Below are 27,347 nucleotides of genomic sequence, written 5' to 3'. Positions count from 1 at the left end.
AGAGAAGCCAGTGGGTGATTGAACCACCCAAGCCCCAGCAGAAATCAGCCTAAGGGATTTAGGGGTTCCTTGTGTCTCATTAGCTTTACTCCAGGCTCCCACCCCCACATGGAAGAGCAGATAACAGGAAATGAATGTTCAGGGCTAAGGGCCAGCCTGGACAGCCTGGACAACTCCAGTCCCAGGAGTTACCTCACCTTGGAGATGACGGGACAATTTCTGAGCCTGGACCTTGGGGGTAACCACTTCATTTGGGTTGTGAGGCTTTATGTGGTTCCGAACCACTGCAGATCTCTGACCTCTCCGGGGAGGGAGTTGTACAGGTGTGATGGGGCTTGAATGGACCTTCCTAGCCCCACCCTTCCTGGGGAGGGGCCTCAGGGTCTAGAGAAACACCCTTTTCCCACAGATGTTTCCTCACGGGTTGGTGCTATGCTACCAGCCAGAGTGAGATGGGGTGTGGGGGGAAAGAGAGCAAGACTGTTGGGTTGAATCTTAACCAGTCATGGTCACCCTGTTCCAGACAAGGTCTAGTTTCCAACACACTGTTACAACCCAAACAGGATTTTACTGTTAAAAAGGAAGCCACAGTCAAGTAAGCAAACCAGATTCCTTCCCTCTCCCATCCCACCCATACGATGAGAAGGAACTGTTGGCCCCTTTTCCACCGCCCAGGACGCCCTTGCCCCAGGAGCCTTGACCCACTAACAACTCCCTCTCACCATTTTCAAGGCCAAGCCTGGCTACAGGTCTGTGCAGAGTTTTGGCAACAGGGTTCGGTCCAGGGCTGGGAGGCCAAGGAGCCCTGTCATCCTAGCTGTGCCTCCTGGGCGTACCTCCCTTCCCCAGTGGCACTGCACACATGGAAGGGTTGGGCAGGCACCCTCATAAGTCCTGGGTCTCAGGGCCTGGCCTTCTTAGGTCCTAAGCTCTTGCTTCCAGGTCACCCTCATCTGCCTACCATCCATCTCCCATTTCCTGCTATACCCCATTCAGTCTTGGAAGCAGGTAGGGCCCCTCAGTTACGCCGGAAGCGTCCATCTTTGCCATGGGTGCTTGTGCTGTGGGGCAGGCGGGGCCCACGGGTAGCCCGTCGGGAAACACCAGCTGGATTGGAGGGAACAGCGAGGGGGGAGGAAATGCCAGGGCCTGAAATAGGGGAAGGGCCAGAAGCAGAGGTTAGGAATGCCTCAGCCTCCCCTCTCCGATCACCCAGAGGTCTTGAACTCCCTTGGGGCACAATCTTAAAATGCCGGTCTCATGATATTTTGCAAGAACCCTGTTTCTAGCCAGGAGCATCTATAAAGGCAAACAGTTCAACATACCTCCTCCCCGGGAAGGCCAAGGGCTCCCCTTCCCTATCCCCTCTTGCTGGTATTGACTGACCTGTGTTTTGGCTTGGAGGAATTTTGACTTTGGTCAAAGGCAGCGTGACCTTTCCCAGATGCCGGATACCAGGGGATGGATGCCCACACACTGGCATCCTATGGTCCAAGATGTTCTCCAGGGGACGGGGCCCCAAGAGGTGTGTCTTGGGGCGCACGAGCTGTGTCGGTTGAAGAACAGTGAGGTAGGCAGGCAGGAACTGCATGGGGATGTGTGACAGGGATCTGCCCCTAGCTACCGGGCCAGACTGGGGGACACAGGCATGGGGGCAGGGCAGGGCTAGTGCAGATGCCTCGGAGCCCCTGGAGGAATACAGCCCTCAGGTGCCCACTCACGAGGTAAGGGCCCAGACACCCCACCAGTGGCCTCACCCCTTGCCCCGTGACCTCGAAAGATCGGGACCTCCGCTTCCTCCTCTTTGCTTCCAGGGACTCCTCCCGTTTCTTGCCCAGACTTTTCTTCTGGCCATGCAGCCAGGGCCCAGGACTGTCATCATGATGCCTGACCACCTGGGATGGGGCCTCGCCTGTGCTGCTGGATAGGTTGTCCTCGCTGGCAGCATGCTGCAGCGTGGGACTGGGCGGCCGCTTGCAGGCCACTGGGCCCAGTGGCCGAGAATCGTCAGCCTCACTTAGCGAGTGAAGGGACAGGCTGCTGCGCTCCATCGCAGTTGCCAGCAGGTGGCGTCCCTCGGTTCCCAGGACCCTTGAGCGCCTCCGGGCAGCCTTCATGGAGATGCACTTGGTGTCCGTCAGGATCTCCTTCTTCTCTGAAGTGGGACAGAGGGAGCACCCTACCTGGGATCAAGGCTGTATATTCCTCTCCCTCCTGCACCTTCAACACCCCTCCTGCACCAAGGCAGAAATGGGTAGGAGCCAGAACGTCTGGGTTTCAATTCCAGCACCACTTGTTTGCCATTTAAGAAAGCTAGGTCAAATTTCTGAGCCTCACTTTCCTCTGTAATCTGGGGGTAGTCAAACTAGCCCTACAGGGTTACTGTGAGCATTAACTGAGATAATGGGCTCAGCCTATGGCAAGGGACATGGATTCAATCTATAGTTGCTATTGCAGTTGTTACTACTGAGTGGGAAGGGGGACCATGACCCTAAGAGCCGTATGTTCCCCTTTCTGATTTCTGATTGTGCCCCCAGCTCTGTGTGGTCTTGACGGGTAACCCTCTCTGGCCACTGGTACCTCCTGCATAGAATAGGTAGCACCTGAAGCACGGACACGTTCAGCTGTGCAGAGGGCAGGAAAGGGCTTTAAGGTGGGTGATCTGAGCAGTTTAGATGATGCCAGGCTCAGGTTGACAGGGCAGGCAGGGGGCACACCTTTGTGGGACAAGGGGACCGCTGACAGATTCTCGCAGCTTTCAGGAGAAGAGTTGACTCGGCTGCTCAGGCTGACCAGGCTGGCCTGAGTGGGGGCCTGTGGGGTGGAGTGGTCAGGAGAGAAGAGCAGGGAACCCGGCAGAGCCCCCATGCCCCACTCAGTGGAGACAGAGAGCCTCGAGGGTGGTAGCTGCTTTGAAAAGGCTCCTTCTCAACAGCTGGGTGTCCACCCTGGTGCTCCCACCCTCAGCAGAGGAGCCCCTGGGGCCAGCAGGTGGTCAGCACTCACCTCCTGGGTCACCAGGCTGCCAATGTGGATGGGGGGCGGGGTGGGCACAGAAGAGCTTTTCACCTGCCACGCCCGGGGACTGGCTTTGAACACATGGTTGGCCTCGCTGAGGTTGGCAGAGGAGGATGGGCATCTGGTGACCAAGCAGGTCCCACAGAGGTCCCACCCCAGCCCCAAGCCAGGGGAGAGCTATCTGTGTGAAGGGAGAGAGAACCCAGGAGTCCTGGACCTCCCCTTTGTTCCTGCTCCATCTTCCCCAGGAAGCCCTAACCTGGGGTAGCATCCTGGGGTGGCTCAGGTGGGCGGGGCTGGTGGGGGCGGTCCCTGGCCTCACCTCTCTGTGCTGAGGGGAGGGAGGGTGCTGTGGTGCAGGCACTGGGCTTCAGAGTTCAGCGTCCTCACGCTCTCCAAGTCAGACTCCGGGGTCAGCATGGCTCCTGCTGGGCTAATTCTGGGCAAGGCGCTGTCCTGAGGAGGGGATGGCAGGGGGGGACAGTCACAAGAGTTGGTCCTGGACCAGATAACAGCACAGGGTGGCAAAGGCACACAGGAAGACAAGGCTGAAATGTGGGCGGGGGGCGGGCCCTAGAGGGCAGTGTTCTGGGTTCCAATGGGTAAGCTGTGGCTGTTAGGTATCCCTATTGGCATTGACTGCCTGATGGCCTGGTCTGCTGGAAGGGCGTTTGGGGCCATTCTTGATATCTCAGGTGCCAGCCCTGACCCTCTGACCCTGGGTGGAGACAAGTCCCAGAGAAATGCCCTGAAAGAGCATATTTCCTCAGCTTGGCAAAGCTTTGGGCGGGGGAGAAGGAAAGGGAGGCAGCTTCCTGGGGTGTCGGCCCGCCTGGTCCCATGGCCCTCCCAGCTCCCTGTAGGCATTGCCTTGGGATCGGCCCCTCCCGCAAAGCATGCCCAGGTGCCCACCTGCAGGGCCCTGGAGGCCACCCGGTCCATGATGGTGGCCCGCTCCAGGCTGCCCTCCTCCAGCTCCCGCAGGTACACTTCGTAAAGCTCCTCCAGGTGCTGGGGGACGGCCAGGTTGTAGTCTGCTGGAGGAGGGGCAGGGTTCGGGTGTGCCTCCGGGCCCTTTGCACGTGGAAGAGGCTGTGGGTGGCTCAGAGGCACGGGACCTACCTTCGAGGATCTGCCGCTGGCCCTGAATGATCTCATCGCAGAGGGTGCGGTGCTGCTCCAGGCGGCGCACCGCCTCACGTCGGTGGCGGAGCGCTCCTTCGCGGAGCAGCGCGTGCGACTGCATCTCGGCGTTCTCCACCTCGAGCTCGTGCACGCGGCGCAGCAGGCTGAGCACCTCGCGCTGCTCCTCCGAGCCGGTGCGCCCTGGCAGCGTCTCCTCCAGGCGGCGACCCCGCGTGCTCAGCTCGCGGCAGCGCTGTTCCAGTGCCAGCTGGGGGCGGCGCGGGGTCAGCGCCAAGCAGGCAAGGGGCCGCTCCCTTCCGCCCAGCCTGTCCTCGTCCCTCCTGTCCCCAGACTCTGGGCTGAAGAGCCCTTCCGAGGCCCACCTTCCAGGCTGCATCATGGGCCTTGCAAACAGGGTCTGCTCCCACATGGACGCTCTGTGCCCACCCTCTGGCTACTCTGACCACAACCTACCTCTCAACCCAGCCTATCTGATGCCCTCAGGGCTCATGGTACCCTGAGGGCTCCCAGTGTGGGTATGCTCCAAAACAGATGGCAAAGGTCCAACATCAGGAAAACCCTGATTATAATACTGGTTACCATTTATTGAGTCCGTGATATATGAAAGGCATTTATTTAATCTTCCCCAACAACCCCAGTAGGGCTATATTGTGACTCTTTTCATTTAACAGCTGAGGAACTTGAGGTGGAAAGAGGTTACTAACAACTTAACAAGTTCACACAGGATTTGTGGCCTGAGATCCCAGGTCTCACTCCTCCCTAACTCTGTGCTTAACCCTCGCTTAAAAAAAATTTTTTTTTTGCCTGACCAGGCAGTGGCGCAGTGGATAGAGCGTCGGACTGGGATGTGGAGGACCCAGGTTCGAGACCCCAAGGTCGCCAGCTTGAACGCGGGCTCATCTGGTTTGAGCAAGGCTCACCAGCTTGAGCCCAACGTCGCTGGCTCGAGCAAGGGGTCACTCGGTCTGCTGTAGCCCCCGTGGTCAAGGCACATATGAGAAATCAGTCAGTGGTCAAGGCACATATGAGAAATCAGTCAATGAACAACTAAGGAACCACAACGAAGAACTGATGTTTCTCATCTCTCTCCCTTCCTGTCTGTCTGTCCCTATCTGTCCCTCACTCTGTCTCTGCCAAAAATAAAAAATAAAATAAAAATTAAAAAAAAATTTTTTTTAATTTATTCATTTTAGGGAGGGCGGGGTTGGGGGAGAGAGAGAGAAGGGGGGAGGAGCAGGAAGCATCAACTCCCATATGTGCCTTGACCAGGCAAGCCAGGGGTTTCAAACTGGAGACCTCAGCGTTCCGGTCGATGCTTTATCCACTGCACCACCTCAGGTCAGGTCTTCACCCCTTCTGCCTCCTGCTTCACAAACCCACTCTCCCTTCCCCCAAACCCCGGGCACCTTCTGCTTGTGTAGCTTCTTCTGCTCGTTCACTAGGGTGGCAATGCTCTCCCGGGCTGAGGACACCTCTGGTGGCTCGAGGATGTCTGGCTGGTCATCACCAGTGTCCGAGTCCTTCTCACTGTCATCCTTGGTGTAGGATTCCTTCCGCTGCTCCTCCTTCCACTTGAGCGCCCTGCGTGACTTCTCTTGCTCCCAGCTGCCGCAGCCCCATCCCCAAGCGGAGATGTGGGATCCAGGCCATGGGGAACAGGGCGCAATGAGCAGCTACAGCTCCCAGGCCCTCTGTCCCAAGCCTAGGGGTGCGGGAAGGAGGGGCCTGGGACAGGGGCTGCTTACCCAGCGATGGTGAGCAGGTGGCGGGAGGTGGCGATCTGGACCTCCATGGCCTGGTTCTCCAGCTCCAGCAGGCGTCTCCGCACATCGATCTGCTCCTGGAAGGCCCCGATGAGCTGCTCCCGCAGCTGTCCCATGTCGGCCTGCTCGTCCTGCCTGCTGTGCTGTCGGACCTCAGCTGCCCAGCAGACAGGGAGTGGGGGAGCTCAGTAAAGAGGGAGGCTTTGGGCCAGGAAAGTCTGGGCCCATTTGGGGCCCTCCCTCCCTTTCTTCCAAAATCACTTTCTGTCCAACCACCTCCTCTAGATAGACCTTCTAGATCACTACCTCCTCCCACACTACACTTCCACAGGGAGTCTTCAGGCTGTGGCCCAAAATTGGTCCCCAGCCCCTCTGTATGAACCAGGCTTCTGCTGACCTTTACCACACCTTTGTGTCAGCTGTAAAGATGCCCCTTAGACACTGTAGTGCCATTAGTGAGAAAACCATCATTGCAAATCCACAAGTCTACAAGAGAATGTAGAAGGTACCCTTCGGGTGATGTGGGGCATGGCCAACAGCCCTACACTGCAACCCTGGGGGTGAAGTCCTACACAGCTAAAGCTCGTGTCTCTTTCATTCATGGGGTCCCACCCAATCTCCAGAGAGTGTGATTCCATTTTACAATCAAAGGCTCAGAGCAGTTGAGTGACTAGGTCAAGGCCGCCCAGCCAGAGTTTGGATATGAACCCAGCACTGCCTGACCCCAGAACAATTAGAGACAGGCTTCCGGAAGGGCTGTGGGCGACGGGCTGCCACTAACATGGACCCACGCACACACCTTGAATGTGGCGAATGTCCCCCTGCTCCAGCCGTCCCTGGGCCAGGCCTCGCCCTGCCTGCTCATCCATCTTGCACTTGAGCTGCTGGATCTCGCCCCGCAGGTCTGCGATGATGCTGGTGTACTGGGCGATGTGGTAGGAGACGCTCAGCAGGTTCTGCTTCACCTGCAGGGCACACGGGAGGGGGCAGAGTGGGTGCAGTCAGCAGGTGCCAGGGCCTGCCTGCAGGGTCTTCTTTCCTCATTCTCCCTCCACCTCTCCCCGTCTTTCAGGATAACATTAATGGCTTTCTTGCTTCCAGCCCCACAACCTCTCACACTCCATGCCTCTGATAGCACCATGCTCCTAAAACACTGCTTCCACTGCTAAACCTTCAGTGGCTCCCTACTGCTTGAGGGAATGACCTAATTCCTTGACCTGGTGTTGAAGGTCCACCACAGTCAGTCCGCATTTGGGGGGGGGTATCTTTCTGAAGTTGGAAACAGGGAGGCAGTCAGACAGACTCCCGCATGCGCCCGACCGGGATCCACCCGGCACGCCCACCAGGGGGCAATGCTCTGCCCATCTAGGGCGTTGCTCTGTTGCAACCAGAGCCATTCTATCGCTGAGGCAGAGGCCCTAGAGCCACCCTCAGCGCCCGGGCCAACTTTGCTCCAGAGGAGCCTTGGCTGCAGGAGGGGAAGAGAGAGACAGAGAGGAAAGAGAGGGGGAGAGGTGGAGAAGCAGATGGGCACTTCTCCTTGTGTGCCCTGGCCGGGAATCGAACCCGGGACTCCTGCACGCCAGGCCGACGCTCTACCATTGAGCCAACCGGCCAGGGCCTCAGTTCGCATTTTCTTTTGACTCACTGTTCCATTGTGAACATTCTGTGATAGCCTAGGAACCCCCTGCTCTTCCCACCCCCACCAGACACCATCTCCTTCCTGCTTTTGTAACCTCTACTCTTGCTGCTCCTCCATTCTGGAATGTTCTTTCCATCCTTCAGAGTCCCACTCAGTCTCCAAAGAGCTCCATGGAAGCCCACTAGCCCATCAACTGTTGGTATTATTTACCTGCTATTAATAATATTCTGAACTATCGACTGTTTCAAGGACATGTCTCATTCACCATTAAGTTCCTTGAAGGTTGGGTAGAAAATTGTAGTGTTGGGACCATGTTCTCATGTTGGGGACTGAAAGCCAACAGGGTCTTTGTAGTTTAGATTTTGGGGGGACAGAGGTGTGGGGAACTGGCAGTAAGCTGACAGTCTGCCCAACCCCCTATCTCACTTGTTCTGTGAAGTTGCTAAAGGCTATTTTGCTATGGTGCTGGATTGTTCATACTCATCCTACCTCCCATGACCCCCACCCCCCAAAAAACTGGAGGCAACTTTCTTTTATTCTTTGTTTTGTGAAGTTAAGATGTTATTTATGGTGGGGGTTTTCTGCACTTGGTAGAATTCTTGGGTTGCCTTGGAAATGTGATCACAGATCTCTTTGATTTGCTAATAGCCCACTTTGCCTTATAAATAAAGTGGGAAGCCAGTGTTGAGTGCTCTGTTCTTGCCATCAGCATTGCAGAGCCCACCCTTTTACTCTAAGCCTATTTTTTTAATTACACACTGTTCCTACTCAGGACCTGGAATTACTAGCCGCGCTGGTTCTCAGCATTCTCATCTTATATTTATTTAACCATCTGCCCCTTCACACACAGATCAAAAGAGACTCCCTAATACACAGCAAGGACAGTCTCAGCGCCATCACTGCCCAGTGGGGAAGTCACTTTACTTCCTTCAGCCTCATTTTCCTACACTGTACAAGGTGAGAGTGAAAACTCTTGACTCACTTGGGGATCCTATGAGACGATATGTTAAAGGGCTGAGCGTCTATGACTATTACGATGAGGTGCTTTGAAAATGTCACTGACTGCCTGACCTGTGGTGGCGCAGTGGATAAAGCATTGACCTGGAATGCTGAGGTCGCCAGTTCGAAACCCTGGGCTCGCCTGGTCAAGGCACATATGGGAGTTGATGTTTCCTGCTCCTCCCCCCTTCTCTCTCCCCCCCAATGAATAAATAAAATCTTTTAATAAAAAAGAAAATGTCACCAACTGAATGAGCATCTGAAGATGAAAAAGGGGGTGTGGAGGGGGCTGGACTGGGGGAGCACAGACCTTGAACAAGGAGGAGGGGACCCTTGGAAGGTGTGGGCTTCCTGGCAGGCAAGCAGGGAGAGCGCGTGGGGGCGACAGGGGAACGAGGCCAGTGCAATGCGGCTGGGTCCAGAGAGAGCAGGGAGGAGGGGCAGGCTCTGGAAGCAGTCCAGAGCTTCAGTCTTGGCCCAGGAAGGCATGCTCTGAGGGGACAGGCCAGGGGCCCTCACCCTGGTCTTGATGTTCTTGGCCCGGCCGGCGTAGGTCAGGGTGTTCCGGGACTCCTCAAAGGCACTGCTCGCTGGGCTGATGTGGGCGATCATCACTGTGCGGCTGTTCCCCCCCAGGGAATCCTGGATGGGAGGAGGGCGGGCCTGTGGTCAGGCAGGAACTGCCCTCCCCCCACACCCCTGCACCAGCCAGGCAGTTTAGGTTGCCCTGTGGTACATTCTCTCTCTCTCTCTCTCTCTCTCTCTCTGTTCCTGGTGCTGAGCAATACAAGGACAACCTGAGTCCAGATTCCCCTCCCCCCTCCCCCCTTCGCACTTCCACTTCCTTCTCCAAAGTTCTCATCTGGAAATTGTGAGCACCCCAGGCAGGGTCTCCTGGCTGTCCTTCTTCTCCCCTCACACAGAGGAACGAGAGAAGCCCTGGCTGGCCGGGGGCCAGAGAGGGCCCTTCCCCCCTCCCTCCCATCATTTCTGGTCTCCCAGGCAACCCCTCCTCCGATGGATGGCGGATGGCACTGTTGTTTTGGCAGGAGGGAGGAATGGAGACCTCTGTGGGAGGAATGGTCTGGCCTGTGGCCATCCCTCCTTTACCCTGGGCTTGACCATGCCCTGGAGTGCGATGCAGCTGAGTGACCTCATGCAGGCCCCTTGTGGCTTTATTCTTCCACTTCCTTGCACTTTAAAACGGCAGTAATTGTGCAACCGCCCCTCCCTCCTGGACCAGAGTTGCAGCAATGACGGCAGGCCGATGGCGGGCCTGAAGTACGCTGCCGCTCGGACATTAGCCCCACCAGGTCCGTGTTGGATCCTACCTCCAGCACTCGCTAGTGAGAGCCTCTCTGGGCCTCAGTTTCCCCATCTGCAAATGGAAATACTAATGCTCTAAACTCACAGGGTGGCTGACAGTACAGAAGGTACCTTCAGGAGCCGGGTGAGCTTGCTGTCGCGATAGTTAATGTACTTGTTCCCGTTCTTGTCGCTCAGCGCATTAATGCAGTTGCCCAGGGCCAGCAGGGAGCGGTTGATGTGGGCCCCCTCTTTCATGCGCTGCCCACGGTTCTGTGTCTGGGGGCAAGCAGGGGCATAACTATGGCCATATGGGGCAGGGGAGGGCCATCACTACAACTTGGGGATCCTGGGTTATAAAACCCTCTCCCTCCCTCAGGGCTCTGAAATGTAGAGATGACTGAGGGACATGTCCCCTGCTCCTCCCATGGGCATTCTCCAGAGTACGAGAAGGAGAAGGCCTGTGAATGACAGTGACAGGCTGAGGGCTCTGGGGAGGGCTGAGCGCTTGCGTCTCTGCTCCCCACTTTGTCTCCCCCAGGCTTAGTGTCCAGCGATGAGAATGAGATGGAGTGAGGCGGTGGCTTCCCAGGCAGCTCAGAGGCAGCCGGGCCACAGGCACAGGGCTCTGTAGGGCACCCCAGGCTCTTCAGGGGGGCAGGGGAAAGCGTGCACGCGTGCGAGCGTGTTAGAGGGTGGGTTTCTCTTCCTTTCTTTGGTCGGCAATATGGTGCCAAGGCTGAGGAAGCTCTGCCCACAGCTGCCCACGGAGACTCAGGATGAGTCTCTGCCCAGCCTTCCAAAGTTGGAACCTACTTACTCTAGTGGCTGCAGGGCATGCCCTCTCCCTGTGCTCCTCCAGGAAGCCCTCAGGCATTACTAGAAGGGAGGGGTGTGTTTTTCCAACCCACCCTGTTCAAACCCAATCCCACGTGTTCAATTATCCCTGTCAATTCTCCCTGGTCGCTGTCCTGTCCCTTGCATTGGCTTTAGTGCTAACAGTGACGTCACCCAGCCTCATCGTGCAGGTGACCAGGAAACCTCCCTGTGCCCACCAGACGGGGTCCTCGGCCCACACCTGCCGGGGGATGCTGCCAGCCTGAGGCCACAGAGCCGGGCCAGCTGGGCTCGGTGATGGGGAGCGGGGCGAATACACAAATGCTGTGAAAAATGGTGACAGACCTTTGCTCCTTTGATGTGATCGACAAGGCCTTCTCCCAGGCTCTGCCCGGGGTCCCCCAGTCAGGGACATTTGTCCCCCATCCCCACCCCAGTTCCTAATACAAGCCCATTCATAATCTTGCATGTCACCCCTCCTCCAGGGCAGCCAGTCTCCTTCCCTGGAGAAACCCCCATCCTCCATGTCCCTTCCCACAAACATCCCATGGCTGCCCCCCCAGGGCACCCCTCCACCTCCCCTTCCTGCACCTATGCTCCCTCAGTCCTTTTCCTTGGGCCCCCATTCCCCGAGGAGCTGGGAGGCTGGCATCCTTGCCCTCTGCTCCCCCCCCAAAAAAAAACCCCATTCTCCCCAGCCTCTGGGGGCGCTCGCCTCACCTGAGACGCACGCTCAGAGCCGGCCAGGTCAATCATGAACAGGCGGCCCTGCCGCACCTCCTGCAGGATGTTCTTGACCCGGCTGCGCTGGCGCACGGACACCTGGAGCACAGCGTGGGAGCGGGAGGACGTCCGGTTGGCCGCCGTGGGCTCCTGGGTCCTCTGCCGGTTCCCTTTCATCAGCAGTTGCATGATCTGGGTGGGCAGGAGGAAGGCTACTCTTGGGGACCGGTGGGGATGCTCCCACAGGCTGGGGAAAAGCCCAGGGGGTGGTGGGCCGGCCTCTGTGTGTGGAGGGGTTTGGGGAGGGCAGGGGCTGTGTGTACACAAGGAAGCGAAACTGCTCAAAGAATTAGGGGATATTTTATCGCTTCATCTTCATGTTGAAATATCCCCCAATTTTTGTGAGCAGTATAGTTGTCTGGTCAGTCCTCTGCCCCCTCCTGCCCCTTGCCCAGGTTGGCTGCACAAGACTTGCCTCTTTGGCATTGATGGTGGAGACCTCAGTGATCCCGGCCACCTGGATCATCCCTCTGGAGTCCTCCCTCAGCTCCAAGTACCCCAGGGCAGGGTTTAGCAGATCCCGGATCATCTCATTGTAGATCTGATAGGACAGGAGGGTGACAGGTGGTAATGGGAGGCAAAGGGCAGAAGACCCAGGCAGGGGCCAGGTTCCCTGTCCCTCTCAAGTGAGAAGCGAAGAGGAGCTCACAGGCCCTTCCTCTCTATGAGGTGGGGGTAGCGGCTTCAGCACCCACAGGGAAACGTCAAGCTGCCGGAGCCAAGGACAGAAGACGTCAAAACCAAGTCGGACTCCCTTTGCAGGCAGGCTGGGCACTGGGCAGAGGATGAGGACCTGCCTGGTGGCCAGCCTGGCTCGTTGCTAGGTAACCCTCATGCCACTTGCTGGTGGAGTGAACACCACCCTGGTGTGGTCGAAGCAGCTGGGGGCAGTAACACATTGCTGCTCTTCCTGAGCTGTCACCCAGGAGATTATCAGCTCCTGAAGGGAGCCGGGACGCTAGGAGCCAGATGGAGTCCAGCTACCGGCTCTCCCCCCTCTTCTGGCCTCTTGCGGGCTCCCACCCTGCACTGCCCCATCGTAGCCCGGTGGGAGCACTCCCCCGGGGGGGGGGCGGGGGCTGTGACTAGGTAGCAAAGGCCAGCAGGGTCAAGCCTGCCCGTGTACGTGCAGTTCTCACCTTCCCCCACATACACAAAGCACCTGGAGGTGCCCGGCAGAGCGAACTGGGTCAGAACAGACCTGTGAGGATGGCGGGCATCTGAGCCTGTGCTCAGTGACAGGGCTGTTTTGGAGTGTGGGACAGTGAGCAGGGTTCCTGAGTTAGAATCTTTGCTCCCTCACTTGATTGTGTGATGTTGACCTAGTTGCCTAACTCCTCTGAGCCTCGGATTTTTTTAAAGTGGGGTCCACAGTGTGTAGGGGGGGAGCAGCCGTGAGGAGCAGCCCAGGAAACAGCCCAGTGGTGGCCCGAGGGAGGCGGGCCAGCCCCATTTTCTAGGCCCCCTGTCTAAGCTGGTGTGGGAGGAGAGCTCACCTCCAGATAGGACATGGACACCTCATATTCCATGTCATTGCTGGTCTCCTCAATGGCGCGGAAGAGGTCGTTGAGGGTCCGAACATAGATACCTGGCTCGTGGTCTGTGCCCAGCATGGTGTAGGTTTTCCCACAGCCTGGGCATAGCAAGGTGGTGGGGGAGCAGGATGGGTCAGGAGCACAACCTTGCTGGGCAAGCTTCCTGGCTAACTTGGGTGTGTCCTCAAAGCTAGGACTCCCGGATGCAGGGGTGTGGAGATCAGGGAGATGGCATCTTGTCTGAGGATGGGCCTTCTGGGGACTAAGAGCCCTGGTAGGGGGGTTGGGTCAGCCACATCCTCCATTCCTGCCCCAGCTGGGGTCAGACTGGCTCTCTGAAGGAGGGTGGCCCAGGGGGTTTGCTTTTTAAGGAGAACAACAAGTATACAGTCCTCCCCACTATATGGGCCCCTCCTCACCAGTGGGACCGTAGGCAAAGACAGTGGCATTGTAGCCAGAGATGACACCTTTGATGAGGCTCTTGGTAGTGGCCTGATACACCATCTCCTGCAGGGAAGAAGAGGCCCATCAGGGGCTGGGGACATGGGCAGGGCACCATTCCCACTGCTCCCAACAGGAGCGGTTCTGTCACCAGCCCCAGAGAAGTGGGGGTGGGAGTGCAGGATGGGTGTCTCTGCTTTCACCCCATGGGGGACGCCAGCCTGAAAGAGAGCTCAGGACACCTGAGCTGCCTCCCCCCGCAGCTGGCTGCCGGCCTCCAGCCTTGAGCATGCCTTACACCTGCTCCTGGGAACACCCCACAGATGGCACAGTGGGGGTCCTTGGGAGGGTGTCAGCTTCCCCGAGACTTCCTTCTTCATACCAGATGGGCTTCAAGCACCCTCCAACTCCCACAGGGGCACTTGCTGGGGGTGCCGTGTGGGTGCCCGTGTAGGGTGGTGTCTGCCTGCCAACCCAAGTGTGTCCATGCAAGAGGAAAGTGCACACTTGCATTCATGAGGCTACAGTAAGGTGGACGCCGGGGAGCAAGTGGAAGGAAGGCTGAGGGACAGTGGCAGGTCCCTCGAGGGCTCCTTCACAGCTGGGGCAAAGAGTGTTCCAAGGGCCAAGCTCTCTCACCTGTGTGGCAGTGAAGTCAAAGGCCACGTCAAACAGGTAGGACCTCTCCCGGGATCTATGTGCCCTCAGGATGTCATCGGGGTCCTCCATTGGGTCCATGAGAACCACCATCTGCAAAGGTCCCCAAGGCAGCCCAGTAGTCATCCAGGAGCTCCAGCTCCACACCATCAACACTGACCTCACCCCTCCTCACTCAGGATGTAGGCAAGGAGTGGGAAGGACTAGAAGCCAGAGGACCCCAGTCCGGGCCCACAGGGGGTCACAGAGCTGGGTAGCCCAAGGCCCCTGAGTCCTGGGCCCAGCCCTGCCCCCATCAGCTCCTGTGTGCCCCAGCTGGGTGCTTGGCACTAGATGCCGAAAGGAGCCGAGAGTGGCATGTTGCCCTAGGCCACCATGATCCAGGTCCTCTTCTAAACTGCAACACCATGCTCTGTGCACCTTCCCACAGGAGGAGTTACAGTGATACAGGCTGGCACTCGTTTGGCATTTCTTTGTGTCAGGACTTACTTTGAACACTTTACGTACACAGACTCTGTTAGGCCCTGCACTGGTCACGTGGCGAGGTCCATGGCTATCCCTGCTTTACAGAGGGAGATGGGGCCCACACTAGTGACTTGTCCATGCTCACAGCCTAGCAAGTGAAGGAACAAAACTTGAAACCGGAATCTGGGTTCAAAGTCTGCAGACCCTTCACCACCTCACTGCAGCCAGGAGGCACTAGGACCCTACACTGCCTGCCCAGCTTCACCCCTGTCCAGCTGCCTTACCCCGGCCAGTGGCCTCCCCTCCACCTTGCTTCACCCCTGCCCCCCTGCCTCACTTCCACCCTCCCTGCTTCACCCCTGCCCTGTCGCCTCCCCTCCACCTTGCTTCACCCCTGCCCCCTGCCTCACTTCCACCCTCCCTGCTTCACCCCTGCCCTGTCGCTTCCCCTCCACCTTGCTTCACCCCTGCCCCCCTGCCTCACTTCCACCCTCCCTGCTTCACCCCTGCCCTGCTGCCTCCCCTCCACCCTGCTTCACCCCTGCCCCGCTGACCCCCCTCCACCCCACTTCACCCCTGTCCCGCTGCCTCCCCTCCACCCTGCTTCACCCCTGCCCCGCTGACCCCCCTCCACCCCACTTCACCCCTGCCCCGCTGACCCCCCTCCACCCCACTTCACCCCTGCCCCGCTGCCTCCCCTCCACCCTGCCTCACCCCTGCCCCGCTGCCTCTCCTCCACCCTGCTTCACCCCTGCCCCGCTGCCTCCCCTCCACCCTGCCTCACCCCTGCCCCGCTGCCTCCCCTCCACCTTGCCTCACCCCTGCCCCGCTGCCTCCCCTCCACCTTGCCTCACCCCTGCCCCACTGCCTCCCCTCCACCCTGCTTCACCCCTGCCCTGCTGCCTCCCCTCCACCCTGCCTCACCCCTACACCTCTCTCTCACTCCCAAAGCCCTGCTCAGCCAGTGGGCAGACCCAGGTGTGGGGCAAAGAGCCACTGGTGGCTTGGTGACAAGGGTGAGGAAGCAAGAGGCCTGGGCCTGGGAGGGCCACAGCCTGGGACTGCCACCAGGCTCTCCTCAGCACTCCACCTACACCCTGATATTGCCCACTCCTTCACCACCTGGCCTCCTGCAGTAGGTACACACTTGGGTTCACTACATCTAAACTGGCCTAAGACCCCCCCCCCCAGGAGCCCAGCACAGTCTTCTTCTGGGATTCTCCAAGGAGAAAGGAGGAGGGAGGGAGGAGGTGGGAGGAAAGAGGAAGGAGGGAGGAGGGAGGAGGGAGGAGGGAGGAGGGAGGAGGAGGGAGGGAGGAGGGAAGAGGAGTCTCATCCAATCAGATGGTATTCAGATAAGCCAGTTAGAGGGGATGGCTCCAGACAGGCTGGGCTGGGGTTTTGTGAGGGGACAGAATGAAGTCACTGACTTAGGCACCCTCGCAGCTTGCCCAAAGCTGGGTGGACAAAGTAAACTGAGCACGGGTCGGGTCATGTCATCTGGGCCTGCCCTGCTACCTGGGGTGCCCACCTGTCCCCAGCCTTTGCCTCAGGACTCCAGCCCTACTCCCTGTAAGCCTCTTCCAGGATCCAGTTCCTGTCTCAGGCCCTAAAGCCAGCAGCATGAGCTCTGATCAAATTTCAGACCCAACTGAAGATAAACCCAGCGACTAAATTCCGCGCATAAGTCCCTGTGGGACACAACGGGAACCTGACCAGCTGTACCAGTTCTCACCTCTCCAGTGCCAGTGTGGACAGAGGCAGGGCCTAAGGGGCACCCTCAGGTGGGAGGCCTTCAGTGTAGGGATGGCAGAGAGGCATTCACCGATGCCCACAGCCCACCGATCACCTCCAAACGACCTCCTGGCACTGCCAAGTTCATGGTCCCTGCGCATTTGATTCCTTTGATATCCAGGCTCCTGAATCAGTGCATTGTCAGCATGGCTGCCGTGATCTCCTCTTAACGACGGCTTTGTCTGTCTGGGTCTCCATCTGTCTGGGTCCCAGCCTGCACCCCACCCTCCAGAGCATCAACCCCTTCCCTGTCCACTCTGGCATACAATGGAGCCCTTGTGCCCGTGGCCAGGTGAACTGGAGCCAAGCCACAGAGGGCTGGGCAGCAGTGCTGAGCTGCCGCAGAGAGTAGCGCAGGAGGGTGGGCCAGGTAAAGACTTTTTCTGGGCACCTCCTCTGGGCCAGGCATTAAGCTAGGTCCTGGAGAGAGAGGGTGGTTTCCTGCCTCTGACACTCAGTCCAGTGGGAACAGATTGTTTTAATGACAAGTGCTGGGCTATAGGAGGCAATGGGAACACGGAGGAGAGGCACCTGATCCAGCCTTACCACTACAGGAAGGCTTCCTGGAAGAGGTGGCACCAGCACTGCATCTTAAAGGATGAGCAGGAGATGGCCAGGAGATGTGAGGCGAGGAAAGCCTTCTAGAGAAAAGCATTTGCAAAGCCTTGAGGTAAAAGGCAGGCTGTGGGCAGCAGGTCTCAGCTCATAATCACTGGGGGTTCTCGTGAGAGACCCAGAGCTGGGAAGAGAGCTGAGGGATTTTCTCTCCTGTCCGCATAGGCAGACCCTAGATGGCCACAGAGGCGAGATGTCTGGGCCCCTGTGAGCATATGCTTGCCTCCACTCTGGGACATCCCTGTACTTTCTGCAAGGCTCCCCCTAAACGTCACCCTGGCTGGTACCCAGCATAGGCCAAAAGGGTGTTCGCTGAACAGAGTTTCCTTTGGGGGAGTCTGGAGAGAGTCAGGCGCAGTGGATTCATCTTCTCTGACGATGCAGAGAAGGCACTCACAGTAGCGCTGGTTGTGATGTGGAGTCTGATTGGTAACACACCCAGCACTGCCCTGCTCGTGCAGAGCCATTCTGACTCGGAGCCGTCTGGTTCCAGGCCCCAGGCTGCTGACCACCAGAGGCCTGCCCTGCCTCTCAAGTGAACATGCGGACTGACAACAGCCTGGCTGGGTGAATGCCCCCCTTTTATAGGTTGACGTATGTTTTCCCCCAAATCCAAAGGTCAAAGTCCGAACCTCTGGTGCTTCAGAACGCAACCTTCTTCGGAAATAGGGTCTCTGCAGGTGTAGTTAAGTTAGAATGTGGTCACGTAGGAGTAGGGTGGAAAGTTCAGACATGGAGACACACCAGGGAGGGCTGTGTGGAGACACAGTGAGAAGACAGCCACCTGCAAGCCAAGGGGAGGGGCCCAGAGCCGACTCGTTCCCACAGCCCTGAGGAGGAGCCAGCCCTTTGGACCTCTGGCCTCCGGAATCATGAAAAAATAGATTTCTGTTGTTGAAGACGCCCAGTCTGTGCGTTTGTTATGGCGACTTTGTAAAGCCATGCACCTCCCAAGGCAGGCTCCCCTGCTGCAGGGGACGGGGTGTGGGCGGCCACAGCCCCAGGGGGCCGCAGCCAGCCCCACCCTCAGCCCTAAGCTGGTGGCCATTCTCCTTCCCAATTTTCATGCCCGAGCACGCTGGGCACCTGTCTCTGGGAGGTTTCAATGGGGACATTACTCACACAGGACTCACAGGAGCCTCCCAATGCTGGTGAGAGGGTGGGGCAGGGCCAGGAGCAGGATAGATGGGCAGCTTCAGGGGGGGGGCTCTAGTCCACAGTCCCAGGCCTCCTCACTTGGCGGAGGCCCCAGAGTGACCTCTCCCCGCCCCCACTGCCTTCACTTCCAGACCTGCTCTTAATTCGCCGCAGATTTTTACCTTTCTACAATACCAGACTTAGAGCTCAGAAACCCAAGATCCGCTAGGGCCCACAGGAAGGTGGCTAATCTGTAAACTATGTCCCCATTAGGGACAGACTGGTCCCCAACATCACCTAGATGAGAAGCACCATGAAGAAAGCAGGCAGGAGTCCTGCCTGTTGAACTCCACTAAGCTGTGGTGCTCTGAGCAGCTTTGTACGAGTTTGAACCGGCTTCTTTCTGGCCTGTGAATGGCTAAGCCTAGGCTAGGGCTTCTCAGTCTGGGCACTCGACACTCTGGGCTGGAGCGCTGGTAGCAGGGTTGTCTTGTGCACCCAGGATGGTTAGCTGTGTCTACACACTAGATGCCAGCAGCAGAACCTCCCCCCCAGTTGTGACATTGCTAATTGTCCCCTAAAGAGCAAAAGTGCCTCCACTTGAAAACCTCTGACTTAGACAATTCCTCCTCAAGTCTCCAAGACTGGCAGCAAAGATGCCCGAGGGAGGAGATGCCACCAATGGGGCTCAAGCTCAGCACTGCTATGTGACCCTGAGAAAACTACATGACCTCTCTGAGTATCAAGTTCTTCCAGGCTGGACATCGGGGAGGGCCAAGAGAGCACTGAGGAAGCCACACTCACACCCACGCCTGCTCCCCAGGCCCCGGCAGAGTCAGAACCCGGGAAGGCCGGCCTGGGAGACGGCACGTGCCGTTCAAGGGGCCAGGCTCACAGCCCCTGTATTCTCAGGGGAAAAGCAAGACAGAGCCGAACAAAAGCCTGACTCCAGGTGGACCTCACCCTGGAAGGCTATTTCTGGAGTGTTTTTTTTTTTTTTCTTTATGAAGAAGAATTTGGGGCTGGTCATACTTCTAGTTATAGTGTGGCCTCCTGTGAGTGCTCAGGAAAGAGAATTTGATCCTGCGAGGGTGTCCCTGGGCCCTGTCAGCAGCCTGAGGCTACACAGAAAAGACCAGAAAGGAGCCTGCTGAGCTCACCCCACTATCAAGGCCCCGCTGGCTGCTCCGGACGAAGCCACATGATGCCGACGTCCTGGCCAGGTCCGCACCTGCCTGTGGGACCCTGAAGACCAGGAGGCCCGGGGTGAGAAGACGTGTGACCTACAAGATAGTCTAGGGCTGTGTCTCTCATGGGCCCACACACGCCTTCATCCGAGACCCCCAGGGAGCTTGTGAGATGCAGATCCCCAGGCACTGCTCAAACTCACTGAATCCAACTGGAAAAGCCGGCCCACAGATCTGTCTTTTAAGCCAGCACTGTTGCCTCCTTCGCCACAGATGCTAAGTATCAGAAACTTTGCATCCAGGCAGCACCGTTCACCATAGCCGAACAGTAGGAAACAACCTAAATGCCCATCAATTGATGAGTGGATAAACAGAATATGGTGTACCCACAGCGTGGAATACTAGACAGCCACAAAAAGGGATGAAATCCTGACACGCGCTACAACCTGGATGAGCCTCACAGACATTCCACTCAGTGAAAGACACCAGATACAGAAACAACACGTTGCATGCTTCCATGTATGTGAGATGCCCAGAACAGGGTGAATCTATAGAAATGGAAGTAGGTTAGCAGTTGGCTGGGCGGGGAGGGGCTGGGGAGATCGGCAGAGTGATGGCTAGGGGGCAGGAGGTGAAGAATCCTCCAGTCCTCTTCCAGTCACTCGCCACCAGGCTCAGCTCTTGGGGGCAATAGGAGCAAGAAGCATCCAGATGGTGGGTGTGGTGTGGAGGGAGCACCCCACCCAAGCAGAAAAGTGGGCTAATGACTGGCTGCCCCCACCCCCGAACTCACTGTCTCGGACACTTGGCATCTGTCACCTTATACTTTATTTATCTTTCACAATAGCCTCCCAATTGTGTGGCTGCAGTTCCCTTGTACAAGATCTCCTATAATCCTCTCAACGGCTCTTGGGCTGGGTGGAGCAGGTTAATATCCTGTCTCCTGATGAGGAAACGGAGGCCCAGCCAGGACTTGGAGGGCCTTTACATGCCTCCTCCAACAGAGCTCCAGAAGCCCAGGGGGTGACAGGTGGGCTTGGAGCAGATAAAGGCTAATTATAGGATTATACATATTGTCAGGTGACTCAAATCCTATAGATAAACACAGTCTGGAAAGCTAGGGGCGGGTCAGTAGGCTGTAGGCTCCATGGGGGGAGAGAGGGAGGGAGAGGAGGCTGATCCGGCATTTCTGCCTCCACCCTGGAAGCCTGGGCCCCCCAGACCCCTCAGGCTGCATGCCCCCCTTTGTGGTCAGCGATAGCACCCTTGTGGGGCCTGGGGGCAGGGCCGAGTCCCATCCCTGATGCTGACAGGAGTCCAAGCTCCTACCGCACTTGTCCAGGAGCAGGACGCATGGAGGTGACCATTTAGGGACCCCAGGCCTGAGAGCTCTGGCACAGGCAGTAGGATGGTGAGAGATGGGCCTGGTTTCACTTACCTCTGGGGCCCCAAACCATTGCACATCTCAGCACTTAAAATAGACTAACACCTGTTATAGCCCTACGGCACGAGGTAAGCACTATGGCGCACTAGGCCACAGGTCTCTGAAGAAGGCATGATGATTCCTGTCCTGAATTGAATGGAGGCTCTAGTACCACAGCTGGACCCCTTCTACAAATCCAAACCCTAACTCTAGCTTTCCCAGAAACTGGCCATACCAGCCCCTTGTCCCCAAAGGACACTTGTGCCATAAAAGTGTCCTCTGCATAGCCTTGCTGCTGCAGTCTCCCATGTCTCTAGGAGAACAATACCAAACTCTAGGGGATGCTTTCCTAGGACCCCTCATAGTGGCCCAAGCCAGTGTGTGACAGGGTCGTTGTTTCACCTTTCCCTGTGCAGGGGGCTTTGGCAGCACCCACCTCCCTGCTGACCACCAAGGTGCCGAGCCCTTAATAGTGCCCACCCAGCAGCTCCCAACTCCAGATCCGGATGGCACCAGCAGAGGCAAGGGAACCCTCCCCTCAGAGCAGGGAGGTGGGGGCCAGAGGCGGAACTCAGAGGCCCAGGTCAGAAGAAGCTGGGTGGAGGAGCCTCTCTATGGGGCGGGGCCACATGGCTGAGAGCCACAACCAAGGGAACAACGGAACGCAGGTGGGTAATTCTGCATCTCAACCAATGTCTCTTCAGAGGAGCTGGGGCGCTATGTAGGCGCTTGGGCCCAGCTGCACCTTCACTGGAAATAGACTCTACCACCACGCTGTCCTGAAAACGCTCCTAAATTCACCCCCCAGGCTGCCGGGCCCAAGACCTAAGGAGGTAGGCGCAGAGCCACAGCCGGCCTCTGGCCCATCATTGAGGCTGCCCAACCTGCACCTCAGCCTCCCTTGGGCCAGGGCCACAGACAAGCTGGGGGATCACTGGAAAGGAACAGAGGTCCAGGGTGGAGACTATTCAGAGTGGTGGCAAGGGCAGTCAGTTGTCCACTTGTCCATTTTGCTTCTTGGACTCCTGTGTCTTCACCTCCTGTTTGTGAGGGTCTTACTGGTCAGAGTGATGAAGCTACTGGCTGACAGCGGGGTGTTTTGGAGGCTCCCAGCCTGCCATTTGCTGTGACTAACATCCAACTGCAAGCCAGGCAAGCGCATCTTTGAATTCAGCGGGGACAGAAGGAGCTCGGGACCAGAAGCCTTGCACTGTCCCTCAGGGTTCAGCATCTGTGTTGGGAGCCCTGAGCCCACGCTGCTCAGACAACCCTCCAGCATCCCTCAGCTGACAAAGGAGCAGCCCTGTTGGGACTGCCCAGCCCGGGTCCTTCTCAGAGGTACAGCTCGGCCCGATCAGGCCCGACCCCCTCTTCCTTGGCAGGGACAGAAAGGAGCCAGTGTTTGCCGCGTGTGGGCACACAATGGGCCGTCCCCAGACCAGAGCATTTCCATCAGCATCAGTTAATATCTATCAGCCCCCATTCTGGCCAGAAGCCAGGCGCAGCTGGGAGAAAGAGCCATCATTGTCCCAACCCTGAGGACCTGATATCCTTGGGGACAAGTTGGACAAAGAGGGAGTGGCCTTGCTTGGAAGGAAGTTTCTCCTCTTGTGTTCTCCAGCACTGCCCGCTGGCCCCTCTCTGCAGCCCTGGGGACTCGCAGTCTTTAATAGATGATGAAAACACATCTATTAGACTCCAACTGTGTACCAGGCACTGGGGAAGCACACTTTAGCCCACAGAGGCCCTATGGAGGAGGCATCATGATTACTGCCCCCACTTGCAGAGGAGGCAACTGAGGGTCTTCAAAGCAGCCTGCCCAAGGCCAGACAGCTGGCAACTGGCAGAAGCCAGCCTACGTGACTTCCTCCTGCACCCTACGCACATTCCTTCTGCTGCTGCTGACCCAAGCAGTTTAAATGGGATCTTCCCAGTCACCCCCTGCTTTCCCAGAGCCTTCTTTGAGGAAGGCTATTCTTGTGTGTGTGTGTGTGTGTGTGTGTGTGTGGCAGAGATAGAGTCAGAGAGAGGGACAGACAGACAGGAAGGGAGAGAGATGAGAAACATCACTTCTTCGTTGCAGTTCCTTAGTTGTTCATTGATTGATTTCTCATATGTGCCTTGACCAGGGGGCTACAGCAGACCGAGTGACCCCTTGCTCAAACCAGCAACCTTGGGCTCAAGCTGGTGAGCCTTGCTCAAACTGGATGAGCCTGCACTCAAGCTGACGACCTCGTGGTCTCGAACCTGGGTCCTCCGCATTCCAGCCTGATGCTCTATCCACTGCGCCACCGCCTGGTCAGGCAGAAGGCTACTCTTTGAAAGAGGGAATGGAGGAGGAGAAGTCAGGAGGCTGGTACCCCCCAGCTCTGCCATGCCCACAGCTCTACTGCTGAGGCTGCAGGCTGGAGTGGGCACTGCCCCTCAGGGAGCCCAGAGGCAGGCAGGCACCGCAGGCCCTGCTGTCTACCTTGGTTTGGCTTCCCATGGCCCTCAGTCTTCCCGAGTCCAGCCTGCCAGACCTAGGGCCAGCAGGTGTCCACTTGTGCCCTTCTCTGCATGGCAGAGTGCCACCCCCACTTCCCTGACCCACCAGCACATCCCGCTGCCCTGATGAGCACTGGCACTCGGGAGAAGAACGTGCAACAGCCACCGAGAAGAGGCAAGCGACCGTTCTCGGGCTCCCCATAGGCCACACCCCTGTGATGCTCCTACCTGGACACCAAACCTGCCGCTGTGCCCATGCCCACTCCAGCACCTGAGCCCTCAACTCCTACCCCTGATCTATAGGGTGTGGGCTCGCCCCTGCCCGTGTCTGCAGGCTCATCTCACACCTCTAGCCCGTTCTCTGCATCTCTCTCCTGCTTGCGCCACATGAATTTGTTCTTAGTTACCCAAGTGCATCCCACTTCCTCTCACCACTGGGTCCTTGCACATGCAAGTCCATCTGGTTGAAATTTCTCCCTCCCAACGCAGTCCTGTTCCAGCTTAAGCACCATTTCTCCCTGCCCTGCAGGACTAGGTCACGTCCCCCTCTTACTTGCTACGACAGCCCTACGCCTTCCTTTGTGGGACTTGTTGGCTGCAAACCCACATCTGTTTGTGAGTCAGCGCTTTGATTGATGCCTCACCTGCCCACACTGGACTCTAAGGTAACGAAGGGAGAACACGGTTTTTTCTGTTCACAATAGTGTTCTGGCTCCTAGCACGGTCACCAGCATGTTGTGGGTACTTAATATTTATTGCTTTCTGTGTAAACAGAGGTGTGACTTGCCCTGCTCACCTCATCAGGGTGATATAAGGGTCAAGAGAGCAAACATACATCCTAGGACTTTGAAAAATATGAATACTCTGGAGGTGAGTGTTAGACCATGTAAATGCATGCTCTGTGTATAGCAGACATGTTAAAGTGGGAAAATCATGTCATGGGCACATAGAAGGTGTGTGAAATGTTTAGGGACTGGGGGTCAGGGCCCACCCAGGCTAGGGAAGTTTTCAGCTCTCCTTGGATTGATTTAGGAAGACTTCCCGGGAGAACAACAGTGGTTTCCTTGACAATATCACCAATTCAGTGTTAGCCAAGAGTTCAGTGGGTAGAGGAAGGATGGTGCCCTAAGCCACGGGGACCCTTCTGTCCCTACCAGGTGAGCAGACCTCTGCCCTGGCCTGCAGCTCCCAGCCACAGCCCTGCGTACCTGTTCATCCACTTTATGGGCGATGAGGGTGGCTCCTTCCTCCAGTTCTGCCACGCTGATGGGCCGAACCCTGAGTGCCACCTGGGAGGGAAGGCCAGACCCCTGAGATTAGACAAAGAGGGTTGTGCTGGGCCACTGAGAAAAGGATGAGAGGACCTCATGATTCCCTTTGGGCAAGCCCCCAGGTTCTCCTCTGTCCAGCTATCCCAGGCCTTCCGTGTGTGTGTGTGTGTGTGTGTGTGTGTGTGTGTGTGTGTGTGTGTGACAGAGACAGAGAGAGGGACAGATAGGGACAGACAGACAGGAAGGGAGAGAGATGAGAAGCATCAACTCTTCATTGCGGCACCTTAGTTGTTCAGTGATAGTGCCTTGACTGGAGGGCTATAGCAGATCGAGTGACCCCTTGCTTGAGCCAGCAACCTTGGGTTCAAGCTGGTGAGCCTTGCTCAAACCAGATAAGCCCACGCTCAAGCCAGTAACCTTGGGGTTTCGAACCCGGATCCTCTGCGTCCTAGTCCGACGCTCTATCCACTGCGCCACCGCCTGGTCAGGTCCCAGGCCTTCTTCATCTTAAGAAAAACTCAGTGGTTCAGGGTAACCACCTGGGTCAAGGGCAGGAGGTTCAGAGACTGTGGACTGTGTCTGAATCTATGAATTTCTCCAGGAGCCTGTGGCTCAGGGTGATCCCCATGGGAGAGAGCTGCCTGTTCCTCTCGGCAGCACAATCATATACCCAAATTAAGCAACTGCAGCTCCCTTGGGCTTTGAACTTGGAGCCCTTGGCACTGCGAGCAGCTCTTGCAGGAGCCTGTGCATCATGAATGAGGAACTGCAAGCGAATGTACAGCACTGACCATAGCAGGATGGGACTGGGACCCGGGGCGCTTCCCTTACATCCTAAACCAGTGCCCACATTCTAGGACAGTTCCATAGGCCCCCTACTCCCTCTGCTCTCCACCCACTGCCAGATGGTGGGTCTTCCCTCTGCGTGGGCCTCTCCACAAAAATAGGGGCATGTGTACTTCTGCTGAACAAGGCGAAATACCCGCTGGGTGTGTGGATATAATCTCACTCTCAGAAGGACTGACACTGTCTGTCAGATCCTCTGGACCTGACTCCTCAGGCAAACAGCTCTGGTGGGGGGGAGGACCCTCCCTCCCTGCTGTGGGGGACACACCACACATGCCTATCAAGCTGTTTTCAAAGGCACACATTCCATACAGCCAGAGAAGATGTTCTAGAGCAGGGGTCCCCAAACTTTTTACACAGGGGGCCAGTTCACTGTCCCTCAGACCGTTGGAGGGCCGGACTATAAAAAAAACTATGAACAAATTCCTATGCACACTGCACATATCTTATTTTAAAGTAAAAAAACAAAACGGGAACAAATACAATATTTAAAATAAAGAACAAGTAAATTTAAATCAACAAACTGACCAATATTTCAATGGGAACTATGCTTCTCTCACTGACCACCAATGAAAGAGGTGCCCCTTCCAGAAGTGCGGCGGGGGCCGGATAAATAGCCTCAGGGGGCCGCATGTGGTCCGCGGGGCGTAGTTTGGGGACCCCTGTTCTAGAGCCTGGGGCTTGCTGAGGGCGGGGGCCCAGGCTTGTCTTCGGAACAGCAAGCTCGCCCTATGGTGGTGAGGTGTCTGGGGGCAGCGTTATCCTCCAGTTATATCACCACCCACCTGCTGGTGACAAAGGCCCCTTCCCAGATCTCAGAAGTTAGGGAGGGGTCATGGCCTTGGGGTGACTGATCCTTCCCCTCATCAGTCTGACCCGGGCACCACTGATAATCAGGAATCTGTCTTCAGTCTTTACCTGAGCCCCATCTCCCACGCATACCTCTTCACGTGCCCCAGGCCCCAGGGCTCTGGGGGGCCATCTCAGTCGCTTCCAGCACTTCGCTGAAATATTTAGAGTCCTGACTTGAACAACACCTTTGCTGCAACCCAATAAGCAGCCACTCCCAACCCCACCCCAGCTCCTCTGGTACCTGGAGGCTCTCATCTGCCTATCTGTGACCACTTGTCCCTTAAACCCCTGACTCCACTGGGTTAGGGTACCCCTGAGTTCACCTGGAATCTACCCCTTCCTCCTGGTTGGTCAAGCCTGCCCCGGTGTTTCTGGATCGGGCAGCAGTCTTGCCTCAGAGACCCACCTGCACAGGCTTTGGGGATGGGGTTCCCTGCTGGGAAGGTGTAAAGGGTGAGTGCGGTGAAGCTGGGCTAACTTTTCAGGCCTCAGCGGCATGACCATGATGTCTTCCTTCCTAACACCCAGGACTTGGGGCAACTTACTCTGGACGGTCTCACTCCCCGAACCTAAGTGTCCTTTTAGTGGCAGGTGAGGGGAAGGGACTGCTCTGTCAGAGGCTGACAGGGAGCCGGGCCACAGGTGGAGTCAAGGAGGTGGATGAGAGTCTCACCATGAGCTGCTGGTCCTTGGAGTCCCCACTGTCCTTCATGCTTGCAGGGATGGAGAGGCTCAGGCCGTGGCAGCGGGCATGACTGAGCCGCACCCCCACCGCCACCGGGTCCCCCGCAGCCTGGCCTGTGCTGCTGCTGCCTGACAACCCGAAACCAACAACGCGCCCGCGGCCAAGGGCGCTGACCGGGAGGCGGGGCGAGGGGAGGGCTTCGACGGCGCGGCCCGCCTCCTGCGCCCCTGCCCCTCCCGCGCTGCGGCCGAGAGGAGGCCGCCTCCGCCCGGGAGGCTCTTGAGCCTGAGCCGTTTTCCTGGCGAGTGCCCGCCCGTGTGTCCCTCCGGCCCTGCGTCTGCCCGGCGCCGCCGCGGTGTCGGTTTGGTAGCTCTCGGCTCCTCCCCGAGCCCCCTCGCTCGCGGCGCGGGCCCCTCCCCACTGCCCTCCAGGGGGCGCCCTGCGGCCACGCCGCTCGCT

The 27,347-nt window shown here is 57.5% G+C and overlaps 1 protein-coding gene across 2 annotated transcripts; it reads right to left on the bottom strand.

Annotated features, from left to right (window-relative positions):
- Positions 1-676: 676 nt before the first annotated feature.
- On the bottom strand, positions 677-27,163 carry KIF19 (kinesin family member 19). Of its 2 annotated transcripts, none has more exons than XM_066386794.1 (20): positions 26,877-27,163; positions 24,443-24,523; positions 14,109-14,219; positions 13,448-13,535; positions 12,990-13,126; positions 11,909-12,034; positions 11,431-11,625; positions 10,006-10,152; positions 9,088-9,210; positions 6,727-6,892; positions 5,910-6,084; positions 5,571-5,769; positions 4,141-4,411; positions 3,931-4,055; positions 3,341-3,474; positions 3,007-3,112; positions 2,718-2,814; positions 1,758-2,155; positions 1,387-1,546; positions 677-1,149 (listed from the first exon to the last, which is right to left on the bottom strand). In XM_066386794.1, exons 1-20 carry the CDS (start codon positions 26,913-26,915, stop codon positions 1,019-1,021), a joined length of 3,009 nt encoding a protein of 1,002 aa, XP_066242891.1. In that variant the 5' UTR covers positions 26,916-27,163; the 3' UTR covers positions 677-1,018. The 2 variants fall into 2 exon arrangements, with proteins under 2 accessions (XP_066242891.1, XP_066242892.1); XM_066386795.1 differs by having other exon boundaries at positions 3,931-4,052.
- Between the last annotated feature and the right edge of the window lie 184 nt (positions 27,164-27,347).

The sequence above is a fragment of the Saccopteryx leptura genome, chromosome 5, assembly GCF_036850995.1.
Source record: "Saccopteryx leptura isolate mSacLep1 chromosome 5, mSacLep1_pri_phased_curated, whole genome shotgun sequence".
NCBI classification, from domain to species: Eukaryota; Metazoa; Chordata; class Mammalia; order Chiroptera; family Emballonuridae; genus Saccopteryx; species Saccopteryx leptura.
This window is presented reverse-complemented; position numbering and strand designations above follow the sequence as displayed.

What these genes read in the sequence shown, in the direction of transcription:
- KIF19 (XM_066386794.1), bottom strand. Translation starts at nt 26,915, where the DNA reads ATGAAGGACAGTGGGGACTCCAAGGACCAGCAGCTCATG. An exon ending in TTGACTTCACTGCCACACAG is followed by an intron (nt 13,536 to 14,108) that starts GTGAGAGAGCTT and finishes TCTTCCCTGCAG; the next exon opens with GAGATGGTGTATCAGGCCAC. An exon ending in CCAAGAACATCAAGACCAGG is followed by an intron (nt 6,893 to 9,087) that starts GTGAGGGCCCCT and finishes TGTGCCCTGCAG; the next exon opens with GTGAAGCAGAACCTGCTGAG.